This window comes from Pelobates fuscus, chromosome 1, assembly GCF_036172605.1.
Source record: "Pelobates fuscus isolate aPelFus1 chromosome 1, aPelFus1.pri, whole genome shotgun sequence".
In the NCBI taxonomy this organism is placed as follows: domain Eukaryota; kingdom Metazoa; phylum Chordata; class Amphibia; order Anura; family Pelobatidae; genus Pelobates; species Pelobates fuscus.
The window spans coordinates 399446456-399462214 of NC_086317.1; the positions used below are offsets into that span (position 1 = coordinate 399446456).

A 15759-nucleotide genomic window follows, 5' to 3' on the forward strand; every position below is an offset into this window, starting at 1 on the left:
CAACCGGTTCATTCCAAATCCAGAAAGAAATCAGGCTCGCTTTCTATAATATGTCTAAATGTTTTGTTATGTTTAATAAATGTCACACACTTTTTGGCCCTCTTTTGCAGGCCTAACCTCACGTCGGTTTCGGCACACCTCAACCGACTTTCATATATTAAAATTACACACAGTTTAATGTGCGCCCCTTCCATAATCCCGTACACAAATAGAAGGCGTATGCCTGAAATTGTGGGAGGGATTTTATGGCTATTTAAACCCAGCAAATCCCCTTACTCACCTGTCTGCGACGATTTCGGAAATTCCCTCCCACCACACCCTTTTCATATATCATTATACCTGGGTGGGCCCTCTTTTGCAGGCCTAACCTCACGTCGGTTTCGGCACACCTCAACCGACTTTCATATATTAAAATTACACACAGTTTAATGTGCGCCCCTTCCATAATCCCGTACACAAATATATATATATATATATATATATATATACACACACACATACATACACACACACACACACATATTTAAACAGAAACACACACGCATGTAAATGCAACAAACGCTGCCAATGATAAAATACAAAAATCATACATGTAAAATATATGTAAAAATATATCTTTGACAAAAACATTTTATGATATGGAAAAGTAACAACTGATATGAAAGGAAGTAACAGGGATGGTTAATTTGTAATGATGGTCCAAACATGGAACTAATTGTGCTACAGTAGCTCCATGATAAAAAAAAATCATGAAGGATTATTCACTAAACAAAGAAGTATTGGAAATAAACCAGAACATTTTACTATCATATCCAATTTTTTTTTTTTTAAGTCCAAAACATGGTTATTTTTGAGATTTATTAAGCAACAACAGGTGCTATTCTGTGGGCAAAGAGCTAAATGATGAGTAATCACCATGGAAATGAATATAATGTCTCATTTACACTCTGAACCCCTACTTTAGCAAATCTGTACTAACCTGGTATAAGGATTGTTTTCAGCGGTCGGACATCAACTCCCTGTACAGGATACTCAAGTGGAGAATTGGCTTTTGCAATAATCACTCTGTCTGTTGGGTGGTATGTCCTAATTATAAAACAAAAACAAAGGTTTAATAACAGCTTGGCTGATTTACTATAATCTGAACACCTTCCTTCTGCCTTACATGTAAAATTCAGAGCAATATGGTACATCTGTCACAATTCATATATTAATATGCATTGCCGTAGAATATTGATAATTTTGAATGAAAACGGCTTTGTGCTATTTTTATATAAATTAGAAAGAGAGAAATAGATTGAAAAGTAGTTCAAAGTTACAACTTAACCTTTAATATATTACACATAAAATAAATTATAAATAAAATAAATGTCCATAGAAAAAAGGAATATAAAAAAATTGATAACTGAAGTATCTACAAGCATGTGTAGAAGATGAGTTTGTTTTTGTTTTTGTTTTTGTTTTTTTAAGATGCAATCTTAAGTGCAATCTTAACAGCATTATGGGCCCCTGGGCAAAGCAGTGCACTGGGGCCTTGCCTACAAAACCACTCACAGGAATAAAAGTCTAAATTATCGATAAAATTAAGCTTAGATTTATTGGTACCTCCAACAAATGCATTACATATATACACAATACATCCACACAGCCTGCTGAATACATATACACAGAGACTTCTGAATACACACAGACAGACTGCAGAGTACACTTAGTTTGCCGAATACACATACACACACAGACTGATGAGTACACGTACATACACACACACACACACACACAGACACACACAGACAGACTGCTGAATACATACACAGACTGCTGAATAGACACACAGACTGCTGAATACACACACACACACACAAACACACACACAAACACAGACTGCTGAGTACACACACAGGCTGCTGAATACACACACACACATACACACAGACAGACTGTTGAATACATACACAGACTGCTAAATACAGGGTGTAGTGTGTGTGTTTGTGTATGTGTGAGGGAGTGTATTGTGTGTGAGGATGTGCAGTGTGTGTGTGTGTGTGTGAGAGGGGGTGTAGTGTGTGTGCATAGCAGGGGCGGGCTGGGCCGGGGGGCAGGGAGGCAATTGCCCCCCAGGCCGCCCGAAATTCTTTTAGGACCGGCCGCGGCGGGCCGGCCCTTTAAATGCTGCAGCCGCCTGAGCGCTCTGTAAAGAGCCTCAGGTGGCTGCAGCTGCTTTTCCCTCCCTCCCCCCTCCCCTGTAGCGTAGCCGAGCTGCTCTCCGGTCCGCGGTGCCCGGCCGGAGTGATAGGAAGGTGCAGGCCGGTTACAGGAAACATAAACTCCTGTTCCTCGCGGTGTTTCTGTTTCCTGTAACCGGCCGGACTGACAGGAAGTGCACACTGAGCGTGCACCTTCCTATCACTCCGGCCGGGCACCGCGGACCGGAGAGCAGCTCGGCCACGCTACAGGGGAGGGGGTAAGAAGAAGGGAGGGGGGGAGTAAGAAGAGGGGAGGGGGAAGTAAGAAGAGGGGAGGGGGAAGTAAGAAGAGGGGAGGGGGGGAGTAAGAAGAGGGGAGGGGGGAGTAAAAAGAGGGGAGGGGGAGTAAGAAGAGGGGAGGGGGGAGAGTAAGAAGAGGGGGAGAGGGAGGGGGGAGTAAGGAGAGGGAGGGGGAGTAAGAAGAGGGAAGGGGGGAGTAAGAAGGGGGAAGGGGGGAGTAAGAAGGGGGATGGGGAGTAAGAAGAGGGGAGGGTGAGTAAGAAGAGGGGAGGGGGAGTAAGAGGGGAGAGGGGAGTTAGAGGGGAGGTGGAGAGTGAGGGGGGAGGGGGGAGTAAGAAGAGGGGAGGGGGAGTAAGAAGAAGGGGGAGTAAGAAGAGGGGAGGGGGAGAGTAAGAGGGGAGGGGGAGTAAGAAGAGGGGAGGGGGAGTAAGAAGAGGGGAGGGGGAGTAAGAGGAGGTGGGGAGTAAGAAGAGGGGAGGGGAAGTAAGAAGAAGTGGGGAGTAAGAAGAGGGGAGGGGGGAGTAAGAAGAAGGGAGGGGGAGTAAGAAGAGGGGAGGGGGGAGTAAGAGGGGAGGGGGAGTAAGAGGGGAGGGGGGAGTAAGAAGAGGGGAGGGGGAGTAAGAAGAGGGGAGGGGGAGTAAGAGGAGAGGGGGGAGTAAGAAGAGGGGTGGGGGAGTAAGAAGAGGGGAGGGGGAGTAAGAAGAGGGGAGGGGGAGTAAGAAGAAGGGGGGAGTAAGAAGAGGGGAGGGGGAGTTAGAGGGGGTGGGGAGTAAGAAGAGGGGAGGGGGAGTTAGAAGAGGGGAGGAGGAGAGTAAGAGGGGATGGGGGAAGTTAGAGGGGAGGGGGAGAGTGAGGGGGGAGTAAGAAGAGGGGAGGGGGAGTAAGAGGAGGTGGGGAGTAAGAAGAGGGGAGGGGGAGTAAGAAGAAGGGGGAGTAAGAAGAGGGGAGGGGGAGTAAGAAGAAGGGGGAGTAAGAAGAGGGGAGGGGAAGTAAGAAGAAGTGGGGAGTAAGAAGAGGGGAGGGGGGAGTAAGAAGAAGGGAGGGGGAGTAAGAGGGGAGGGGGGGAGTAAGAAGAGGGGAGGGGGAGTAAGAGGGGAGGGGGGGAGTAAGAAGAGGGGAGGGGGAGTAAGAGGGGAGGGGGAGTAAGAAGAGGGGAGGGGGAGTAAGAGGAGAGGGGGGAGTAAGAAGAGGGGAGGGGGGAGTAAGAAGAGGGGAGGGGGGAGTAAGAAGAGGGGAGGGGGGAGTAAGAAGAGGGGAGGGGGGAGTAAGAAGAGGGGAGGGGGGAGTAAGGGGAGGGGGGAGTAAGAAGAAGAGAGGGAGGAGAAGTAGGAAGAGGGAGAGGGGGAATAAGAAGAGGGGGAGGGGGAGTAAGAAGGAGGGGAGATAAGAAAAAGAAGGGGTTGAGTAAGAAGAGGGGGGGAGTAAGAAGGAGGGGAGATAAGAAAAATAGGGGGGTAAGTAAGAAGAAGAGGGGGAGGGGGAGTAAGAAGAGGGGGAGGGGGAGTAAGAAGAGGGGGAGAGTAAGAAGGAGGGGAGATAAGAAAAAGAGGGGGGAAGGGGAGGGGGAGTAAGAAGAGGGAGAGGGGAGATACGAAAATGAAGGGGGGTAAGAAGAAGAAGGGGGGAGTAAGAAAAATAGGGGGGAGTAAGAAGAAGAAGGGGGAGTAAGAAGGAGGGGAGATAAGAAAAATAGGGGGTAAGAAGAAGGGGGAGTAAGAAAAAGAAGGGTGGAGTAAGAAGAAGAAGGGGGAGTAAGAAGAAGAAGGGGTTAAGAAGAAGGAGGGGGAGTAAGAAGAAGAAGGGGGGGAGTAAGAAGAACACAGGGAGGAGGGGCGTAAGAAGAACACAGGGGGGGTGAGGAGAACACATAGAGGGAGGAGTGAGAAGAACACAGGGAGGGTGTAGGGGGGATGAGAAGAGCACAGGGAGGGTGGGTGAGTGTGAGAAGAGACCGCTAAGGGAGGGTGGGGGAGAGCTCTAAGGGGCAGAAGGGACAGCTCTATAGGACAGGTGGCAAGACAGGGAGCTCTTTCACACTATGCGCACACACACAATGCATCCCTATACACACACAGAAACACACAATGCATCCCTATACATACACAGAAACACAACATGCTTCCCTTACACACAGAGAAACACACAATGCATCCATTACATACACACACAATGCAACCCTTACACACAAAGACAATGCATCCTTTGCACACATACACAGAAACAGACAATGCAAACACACACACACACTGCCTTTCTTACATACACACAGAAACACAATGCATCTCTTACACTCAATGCACACACATACAGACACACACCTTGCATCCCTTATGCATACAAACACAGATTCACACAATGCATCCCTTACACACAACCAGAAACACATAATACATCCCTTATACACAAATACAAACTGCTTCCACTACACACAAACACACTGCATCACCTGCACAAACTGGTATCCCTATACACTACATACCATAAGCACACATATTAGATCCTCTACAATAACACATAACACATCCCCTACACACTCCACTCCCTGTGAGCGAACTCATGGGTGGGTGGAACATATAAGTGGACTTATGAGTGGGCCTTATGGGCATGCTCACCGTCAGGCCCTGGGGCCCAGACCTTGAGCTGTGTAAGGGGCCCCAAAAAATGGAGCTGCTTCCAATTCTCCCAGAACATTGAATTTTGTGACCACAGTTGCAAACAGCCTCCAGAGATCCTGTTCTACACCAGACCAGTGGAGCCAAACTGCAGCCCATCATCATCCTCATCTGGTTGTAAGTAGGCAATCTAGTATATTATTAGTCACACTAATCTATAATTTACCTCACATTAAATGGACACTATAGCTTAATGAAGTGGTTCTGGTGTCTATAGCTGGTCCCTGCAGGCTTTTTAATGTAAACACACACTGTGTGCAGCACTGGCGTTAGTTCATATGGCAGATCATATGGGTGGGGCATTGTGATGTCACATGGGGGGGCGGCAAATTTTTATTTTGTCTAGGGCGGCAAAAATCCTTGCACCAGTCACCACCTGGGCAGGTGCACCAGTCTACTGGAGACCCACAGGAGGGGAGTGCACTGATTGCACTGCACTCTCCTCCTGCCCAGACCCGTCTTTACCGCAGTGCAAGTGCCCTCTGCCCCTAATTTACAGTGGCTCACACTCACAACAAGCAGTGCCTGGAGCCCTTTGCAGAGACGGGAACAAAGAGGTTCTGCGGCAGCTGGCTGTCCTGCAAGCATTACATTAAACAGCTGTTCCCCATGCAGGCCACAGGTGGCGCTGTGCTGGGAGAATGTGATTACTCTTCACTTCCTCCCAGCCTACAGAGCAGCGCATGGGAGAGAGAGAGGAGGAGGCATGATTTAATCTTACAATAAATCCACTAAGCAAATCTTTATAAATTTGGGGGGATCAGCTCTGTTTCCACAGTTTATTGGTGTTTACTCTGATGTCTGTATTAATATTGAGGGCTGTCTAAGTAGTTACATCAGTGTGTGTCGGCAGGGCCAGCCGTTGGGGTGTGCAAGCTGTGTGGTCACGCAGGGTGCCATGACAATAGAGGCGCCCGGCGGCCAACACAGCTCACAAGTTGGGTACACCAGCATATTTACGTATATACTCGAGTATAAGCCGACCCGAATATAAGCCGAGGCCCCTAATTTTACCCCAAAAAACTGGGAAAACGTATTAACTCGAGTATAAGACTAGGGTGGGAAATGCAGCAGCTACTGGTAAATTTCTAAATAAAATTAGATCCTAAAAAAATTATATTAATTGAATATTTATTTACAGTGTGTGTATATAATGAATGCAGTGTGTGTGTATGAATGCAGTGTGTGTATGAATGCAGTGTGTGTATGAATGCAGTGTGTGTGTGTATGCAGTGTGTATATGAATGCAGTGTGTATATGAATGCAGTGTGTGTGTGTGTGTGTGTGTGTGTGATGGGGGCATTGGTGGGGGGTGGGCATTTTTGTATTATTATGTAATTATTATTTTTTTTTTCTTATATTATTAATTTTTTTATTTTATTATAATTTTTTGATAATTATTTTTTTCGTCCCCCCTCCCTGCTTGTTAGCTGGCCAGGGAGGGGGGCTCTTACTTCCTGGCGGTCCAGTGGATGGGCTGTAGGAGGGGGGCTGGCAGAGAGCTCTTACTTACCTTCACAGCAGCTCCTGTCAGCTCCCTTCTCTCTCCTCCGGTCCGTGCAGCTCCCAGGTCAGCTCCCTCTGCAAGTCTCGCGGCCGCGCGGTAACCCGTGGCAACGCTCTGACCCCGCGGTTCTTGCCGAGACTTGCAGAGGGAGCTGACCTGGGAGTTGCACGGACCGGAGGAGAGAGAAGGGAGCTGACAGGAGCTGCAGGAAAGGTAAGTTACAGCTTCCTGCCAGCCCCAGGTCCTTGTCTATATTATGGCAATGTAAATTGCCATAATACAGACAATTGACTCGAGTATAAGACGAGTGGGGGTTTTTCAGCACAAAAAATGTGCTGAAAAACTTGTCTTATACTCGAGTATATACGGTAATTTAAACGATTCGCTGGTGGTCCACTGGTGTGCACCAGCAGTAGGTGCAGTCAGATCATATCCTCTCCCTCGTGGTTCCGGTGCTCAGTTAGTGAGTCAGAGCACAGGCTCAGAGATTCTCAGCCTGCGCTCTGACAACATTGAAAGCCAGAGCCGTGAAGGAGCGGGTATGGCAAAGAGCTACTGATTAGTATAACATCAATATCCATTATAAAACCAGGAAAAGGTGGGCATGGATGATGAACTGATTTGGTGGTGCAATGGGCCACTTGACTGGTTTTGCCCCCCCAGGCCTAAGGCTGCCAGCCCTCCCCTGGTGGGGGGGGGGAGGGTCTGATAGTGAGCAAAATAAATTATTTTTTTATTATTATTTAAGAAAAGAAAGAAAAGAATTGTATGTCCCCATCAGCCCTTCTTCTTACCTTTGGCCAGAGGGGGACCGGTGACATTGAAAACCATGATGGTCTAGAGGAGGAGCGGGAACTTCAGCCTGCAGCTCCTTTGGCTGCAGACTGACGTCTCTCCTCTCACGAACTGTGTCGGAGCGTTGCCATGTGCAACGCTCCACACAGTCTGATGGCTCGAGGAATGAACTGCATCCTGACTCCTCCTGCTCAAAGTGCCTGGAGGCCAGTGAGGGAGCTCTTTGATCTCCCCACTGGCAGGTAGGCAGACAGCAAGGCCATCTTTGCGTGGGACGACAGGGGAGATAAAAGGATCTCCCCTGCCGACATTGGCACATGGGCAACGTGGTGGGGGCCCTATGCTTGTGAGGCCCCAGGATAAATGCCCAGCATGCCCATGTGTAAAGACAACCCTGGCAACAAAACCAGTATAATAAGCTACAGCAGTTATGGTGCTTACAGTAAACTTTTAATTCAACTAAAAAAGGTACAAAATCCATAATGATGAACCATTCCAATATTAGTTATTTTCTAAGCCATTTCCAGTTGCCCAAATTATTTTTTTTAAAAGTCTTCTTAACTTGAGGCACCCCTAAGATGATTTGTCCTCTGAATTCTTAAAAGGGACACTATAGTCACCAGAACAACTACAGCTTTTTGTATTTGTTCTGGTGAGTAGAATCATTCCCTTCAGGCTTTTTGCTGTAAAAACTGCAATGTTTACATTAAAGCCTAGGGAAAACTCCACTGGCCACTCCTCAGATGGCTACTAGATGTGCTTCCTGGGGCAGTGCTGCACAGTGAGCAACACTGCCATTCAGTGTCTCCACCCTCTGCATGCAAACACTGTACTTTACTCATAGAGATGCATTGATTCAATGCATCTCTATGAGAAGATGCTGATTGGCCAGGCCTGTGTTTGACTTGTGCTGGCTGTGCCAATCCTATGGGGAAGCACTGTGATAGGCTCAGACTACCACTTCTGATTATGTCAGCAGACAGAGACAGTTCAGAGGCAGACATGGGCAGAGCCAGCAGCTGCGGCTTGAATACAAGTAACAGTTTACTATATTTAGGGAGGCAAGAGAGGACCAAGGGGGCAAGATGTTTTAACATAATAGGGTCAGGATTACATGTTTCTGTTCCTGACCCTATAGTGTTCTTTAAACATTAAATAAACATAGGCAGCTTATTATTAGGCACTATATGTGGCCGTCTAAGGCATCGCAGCCGCATAACTCAGCCAACTGGAGAACAGGGCCTGTAGTATGGGGCAGGCAGCAGAGGGCTACCCACTAGTAGGAGGTGCAATAAGTGACAGCAGCAAGCACACTGCCACAGATATGGGGGAGGGAAAGGGAGCACTAGCATGGGTGCCAATCAGATATTATTGAAGACGGTCGACAAGAATTAGGTGATCTCTTGCACTACAGTTGAAAGCCTGGGTGAAGGTTGTATCTGTGAAGACGCTAATCTGTACTTACTTGCACTGGCCAACTTCTTCACACTGCAATACATCAAGAGGGAGGGAGAAGGAAATAAAATGTCCAGTCCCTCCCTTAGTAAAGCTTATTCACACCATGTGGGAGCTGATGTCTTCTGGAGGGAAAGCAAAGTGATGCAGTTCCCAGTAGTCAGTAGAAGTGGACCACCAGGGTAAGTGGCCTAGCATGTGAGAGAGAGACATATGGGTATAGGAGGAGAGAAGGAAATGTAGCCTGGGGGAGAAAACCAGAGCTAGGGAAAGAGGATATGTGGCTGGGATGGAAGAGAGGTTGATGAGCCTGATGGAAGAGAGGGACTTGGAGTTGGGGGGGACACATGGAGCAGGGGGGGAGAGAGGAATGAAGGAGAGAGAGGGAGATGGAGCTATTGGGGAGAGGGAGATGGAGCTGAGGGGAGAGATAGAGAGAGGTAGGGATATGGAGTTGAGTGGTGAGAGGCAGATGGAGGGGAAGAGAGGGAGACGGAGATTGGGGAGTGAGAGAGCTGGAGTTGGGGGCAGAAGGAGATGGAGCTGTGGCAAGTGTGAGAGACGCTGCCTGTAAGCAGAGACTTCAAGAGTAGAAAGACAACCATCATGAGGGTACAGCCCATAATCTGTTAAGGGGACCGGACATGATTTGGAATCCACCAGTAGACCTGCAATGCTATGTGGTTCAGTTGGGCACTGGACCCCATTGAGTAATCCAGAGATGACACAGACCATTTCTAAGGAACAGCTGCTCCACATGCATGTTGGGACTGTGAAGAAGTGATGTCCAATCTATTCCTCCCAGTGCTCAGAGGAGGCCATGTGCGAAGACAGAAACTGCCCATCATAGCTCCTTGAGAACAGCCCACAGTTGGTGCCACATCCCCACTGGACCATAGGGAAGCCACCCTCCTGACAAAAGGTGGGCAAAGAGTAGCGTGACTAGAACATATCACATTTCAACATTTGCATTTGTGTGTCTCTGTCAGTGTGTGAGTGTCTGTTAGTGTGTGTATGTGTGAGTTCTTAGAGACCTGTTGGTTCATAACTACTGAGGCTTGGCCCCCGTCCCACCTCCCTCTCTTTTACCTCTTGCTATACCTGCCACTGCAATACATGCTAGGGTTGTGCTGAGCTTTAGTTCCGACATCTGGTTTGTGTTTTATTTACACCAGATGTGTCTTCACTGTCGGACCTAGGTATGCTCATTCACCTTTCAGCTGTATATTCAAGTCTCTCCCTATGTACTGATTTTTTATCCACCGATTCCTCCGTTATCCTTAGAATCATTCAGTCAAGGTAGGGCATACCTTATATTTTTCTGTCACTCTCCTATCTTTGGACTTCTTTGTATCATAATTGTTATGATATCAGTCCTGCAGGGTGGACTGAGAGTTGGGGCAGTGGATGCACAGTTACATGCCAGCACCCTCTGGCTGTAAATTGTGCCACATGCAGAGGGGTAACAGGGACCTTGGACGGTTACTTTTTTTTTTTTTTAATATGGGTGTCATTGGGGGCCTCATGTTCAAGTTACGCCTAAGGCTTTGCAAAGTCACCTTTTTGTTACTGAACTGGTCATTTGAGCCTTAGGATACAAAATAGCCTCTTACAATATGTGCACTGCAAAACAAACTGTTGCTACAGTAGCCCAATCCAGCACAGCCTTAATTGTATTTGGCTAAATATCTCGTGATTTCTAGTCAAGTAGATGGAAAGATAACGCCACATAATTAACATAAAGAAATGCTAGATAGGAAGAGAATAATGAATCACTGCTAAAACATTCAAGGAAAATATGCACCTATCCCTTGTGAAAAATGTATACATTAATGTATGTTTTAGGAGATTAACCCTTACACAGGGAGTGTTTCCCGAATTGATAAAAAAATACTTGCTTCAAACTATTTACTGAAGGCAAATACATGCTTTAAAATCAATAATTCTCAGGCTGACATGCAAATCCTTCATAAAATACAGGGTTTGCATAGCTTTCAAACTAACTTTAAGTAGAACAAATCCAGTAGAAGGCAAATTTGCAAAAAATATATCCACCTGCCTTTTACACATGAACCTACAGAAATCCACTTTATTTGCCCCCTGGTAGCACATGCAGACAAATAACAAAGGGTTGAAATATAAAAAAAAAATGTTGATTTATTAGACAATATTTATAAAATAATCAAATATGTGCATTAGGTCTCATCCTGCTGGCAGCCGTGAATGCGCAATCGGGGGAGGAGCGTGGGCAGACCCTAAACCACCGCCGAAGGGCATCGGCGGAGGTCTCAGGTAAGTCACTGAAGGGGTTTTCACCCCTTCAGCAATATGGGACGAGGGGTGGGAGGTAGAGGGGACCTGCAGTGTCTCTTTAACAAAGAATCACATTTTTGTGTCTCATTCCATTTTAACCCCTTAAGGACACAGCTTCAGAAGCTGGACATACCCTTAAGGACACAAGCAATTTTTGCATTTTTTGCTGTTTGTATTCAGTTGCAATTTGCATCTCTCTCATTTATTGTACAAACACATATTATATACTGTTTTTTAGACAGCAAAAAGGGCTTTAATTTGATGTGACATATACATATGTAATTTCTCATTTATTACAAAAACAAATGCAAAATAATGGGAGGAAAAACTAAAAATTGCCTTTTCCCCCAAGTTTAGGCAATAATAATGTGTGCATAATATGTCCAGCTTAGGAAAAGTAATTAAAAATCAATTCATTTATGAGTCTTGATTTACAAAGTACATAATATGTGTAGGATTTCAGTTTATTTTGAAAGTTACAGGTCACAAACTACAAGGTCTAAAATAACATTTCAATGTGAAACAATTTTAGAAGTTGGTATGTTCGTCTTGAAAGTTTAATACCCATTACAGGAAACAAAATTGCCACACAAAATTATATTTTTATATAAAGTAGACATCACAGGCTATTTACTTAAGGTTATTTTGACACTTTTAGCCATTTCACCGCCAATCTTTGCTAAATATTGGAGTAAGATTGTGGTTTTTTTCTCTATTTTGGCATATACACATATAACAAGGTTTTTGTAATGTGTATTTCGTAAACCTAATGAGTGCTATCCTTGTACAGAACCCCATATTGCGTTCAGCTACATCTGCTGAGTACAACAATGCCCCCATTGTATACATTTGCCCCTATTCTGTGAAGTTACAATGCCATATAGGAGACCATGCTATTTCAGTTTCAATAGTTGGAATTTTCATAGATGGTCATATATCTGATTTTTTTGTGGCATTATAGCCATTTGACTGTTCAAATAACCCCACAAAGGCCTTCCATTTGAGAAAGCAGACACTCCAGGGTATCTTATTAGGCATATATTATACTGTAACTTGCCACCATTTTATCACCAATTTATTTAAAAATTTTGTGGTGAGAGAAAAAGTTTGTAATTTTTTTTTTACATACATGTTGCATTTTCGCTGGGTATTTCTTACATTTGATAAGTGGTACTGTCATAAATTCCCCCTAAGTATGCTCAGTTACCTCTTCTGAGTAATACAATAAGCCCAATGTATGACCTAGACACTATTTTGTGAAGTTACAGTGCTGTGAAAGAGACGTGACAAGTTCAGGTTTTTAAGTGTGAATTTCTTTGGAGAGTTTTAATGGGTCCGTATTCTACTTTGAAATATGTTAGCAGGCTTCTTTTTCCAACTACCCCAAAAAGGCATACCAATTCTTAAAGAAGACAACCGAGGGTATTTCAAAAGGCAAATTTTGAACCTTAGCGTGGGATCATTTTTCCGCTAGCTTGTATCAAGTGTAGTGGTAATAAGCATTTTTTTCTGCCTTTTTGACACACAGTGAGTTTGTACTGTATATTTTGCAAACCTGATGTGTGCTACGGCTTTATAATACTTTATATGTTGCTCAGCTATGTTGTTTGAGTACAGCAATACCCCTGTATGTACCTTTTCCAGGTATATGTGGACGTTGAAGGGGCACATTTCAGACACAGCCATTGCAGGTTTTTTCAAACTTTGAATTTTTACGCTGTGTTGTTACCGCACTTTGGAGTTTTGTAGCAGGCTATATATTCCAACTATCCCATAAAAGCATACTATTTCTTAAAGAAGACATCCTAGGGTATTTCAAAATACATACTTCGAACCTGTGAACATATGTAACCTGCTACTGACATGCTGTCAGCCATTTTGCTGTTTATTCATCATCTTAAAATATAATCAAAGAAGAATATTTACTCTAAGAAATAAGAAGAAACTAATGGATGTCTGGACTGTTTTTTTGGATTGCAAAAGGAAAGGCTATTTTGAAAGCGTGTCTTGTAAGATGTTGCCGGGGGGGGGGGGGGGGGGGGGAATTGAAATGTGTGCTTAATTTGTGAAAGAGGAAGTCAGGCTTATATGTGTTAACTCTTGTCATAGACAGGTGATATTTTAGGGAAGTAAGAGGCATGACTGTGGTCAAGTTATCTGTTAGAAAGATCATGGGATGCTTGAACCTTTGAACCTTGAATTTGTCAGTTATGCTAGAATTTAGCCAATAGGAAATAAGACCATATTTGGAGTTCTGATTCAAGCTAAGCGAAAGGCCAGTTCCGGGTCATATGTGTAAAATATGAGGAATTGTAACATGATGTTAGATTGCTTCTTGCCAATCTCCATGAGATATCTCTGTGTATGTAATGGTCAATTAAAACGCTTTTATTGAACCTGGTAATATTTATTTTCTACTTCCACAAACCTTAGCGTGAAATCATTTTTCCGCTAGCTTGTACCAAGTGTAGTGGTAATAAGCATTTTGTTTCTGCTATTTTGACACACATAGTGAGTTTGTACTGTATATTTTGCAAACCTTATGTGTGCTACGGCTATATGATACTTTCTATATTTATCAACTATGTCATCTGAGAACAGCAATACCCCCATATGTACCTTTGCCAGGTATATGTGGACATTGAAGGGGCACATTTGAGACACAGCCATTTACATTTTTTCAAACTTTACTTTTTTACGCTGTGTCCAAAACCCACTTTGGAGTTTTTTTTGTAGGTTAATTATTCCAGCTACACCATAAAGGCATACCATTTCTTAAAGAAGACACCCTAGGGTATTTCAAAAAATGTATTTTGAACCTTAGCGTGAAATAATTTTCCCACTAGTTTATACCTAGTGTAGTGGTAATAAGCATTTTCTATGCCTTTTTGACATACTCAATGAGTTTGTAATATATATTTTGCAAACCTTATGTGTGCTACAGCAGTATAATACATCATATGTAGTGATGTCGCGAACATAAAATTTTCGGTTCGCAAACGCGAACATCCGCAAATGTTCGCGAACCGGCAAACCGGGCGAACCGCCATAGACGTCAATGGGCAGGCGAATTTAAAAACCCACAGGGACTCTTTCTGGCCACAATAGTGATGGAAAAGTTGCTTCAAGGGGACGAAAACCTGGACTGTGGCATGCCGGAGGGGGATCCATGGCAAAACTCCCATGGAAAATTACACAGTTGATGCAGAGTCTGGCATAAATCACCTAACATTCCTAAATCACAATGGATATGGATTGACACCTGACATATGACATATTGACACCTTGACATATGGATTGACACCTGTCCTCAGAGACCCTGATACACACAGACACAGAGCAGAATAGGGACTGTTCCCCCTACATAGGGTGACTTGGCAGATATGGATTGACACCTATCTTAAGGATCCCTGATACACACTGACACAGAGCAGAATAGGGACTGTTCCCCCTACATAAGGTCACTTAGCAGATATGGATTGACACCTATCCTAAGGATCCCTGATACACACTGACACAGAGCAGAATAGGGACTGTTCCTCCTACATAGGGTCACTTGGCAGATATGGATTGACACCTATCCTAAGGATCCCTGATACACACTGACACAAAGCAGAATAGGGACTGTTCCCCCTACATAGGGTCACTTGGCAGATATGGATTGACACCTATCCTAAGGATCCCTGATACACACTGACACAGAGCAGAATAGGGACTGCCAGAGACAGATCAGCATTGATCTGTCTCTCTGCAGTTCACAGCTCACACAGAGCTGCAGGGAACAGATTGGGTTTCACTGCAGCACGTGTGATCGCTCTGATTCCCGGTCAGAACGATCACATGGGCTGATTCCGTGAACCTGCCCGCAGTAGTGTGCCTCCGACACACTACAGGAACATTAACCCCACGATTGTGGTAATCAGGGGTTAATTTTTCATTTTGGACAAAAAGTTTCCATCCAGTGTCCTTAAGGGTTTAAACATGGATTTCTTTGAGTCTGTGTTTGCTGTATTCAACAACTTTGAAACACAACTTGGGAGAAGATGCAAAGCCAGTGAACCACTCACAGACAGCTGTTTCATTATTATTGCAAATCATCAGCATGAAGTTGGTTACTAGTTTGCTATTGAGGCTTGGTAGTGCTTGGGAAGCAAAAACCAAAAATGTTATGGTGGGGAAATTTTTTTGATTGAAAACCCCTTCCAGCTGAAGTCTGTGGATAGTAAATACAATGTTAAACAAAAATCTGCAGTCAAGCCATAAGACTTTAAGGTAAATATTGAATTAATGTGAATGCTGCACCCTTTTTGAAAAAACTCTTTGAATTGGTGTGAAATGCATTCAATGGACATAAACTTGCATGTAAATATAACCAAATGTTTTCAGCCACCATGTGCAACTTCTTCCTAGCGTGGAACACTTGTACAGCACGAACCTGCCATTGCTAAATAATGGTAACCTGACAGATCCAAGCCTTTTTGTAGGTTGATAAGTCATGCCACACCTGCGTGAGTGTCTTTAATTGCTTATCTGT

The 15759-nt window shown here is 44.5% G+C and overlaps 1 protein-coding gene across 2 annotated transcripts in view; it reads right to left on the reverse strand.

Annotated features, from left to right (window-relative positions):
- B4GALNT1 (beta-1,4-N-acetyl-galactosaminyltransferase 1) overlaps positions 1 to 15759 on the reverse strand; it is a 152143-nt gene that overhangs the window by 46413 nt on the left and 89971 nt on the right. For both annotated transcript variants that reach the window (XM_063427659.1, XM_063427650.1), the window contains one exon: positions 980 to 1086. In XM_063427659.1, the coding sequence (XP_063283729.1) occupies positions 980 to 1086 (107 nt within the window). The remainder of the gene's footprint in view (positions 1 to 979; positions 1087 to 15759) is intronic.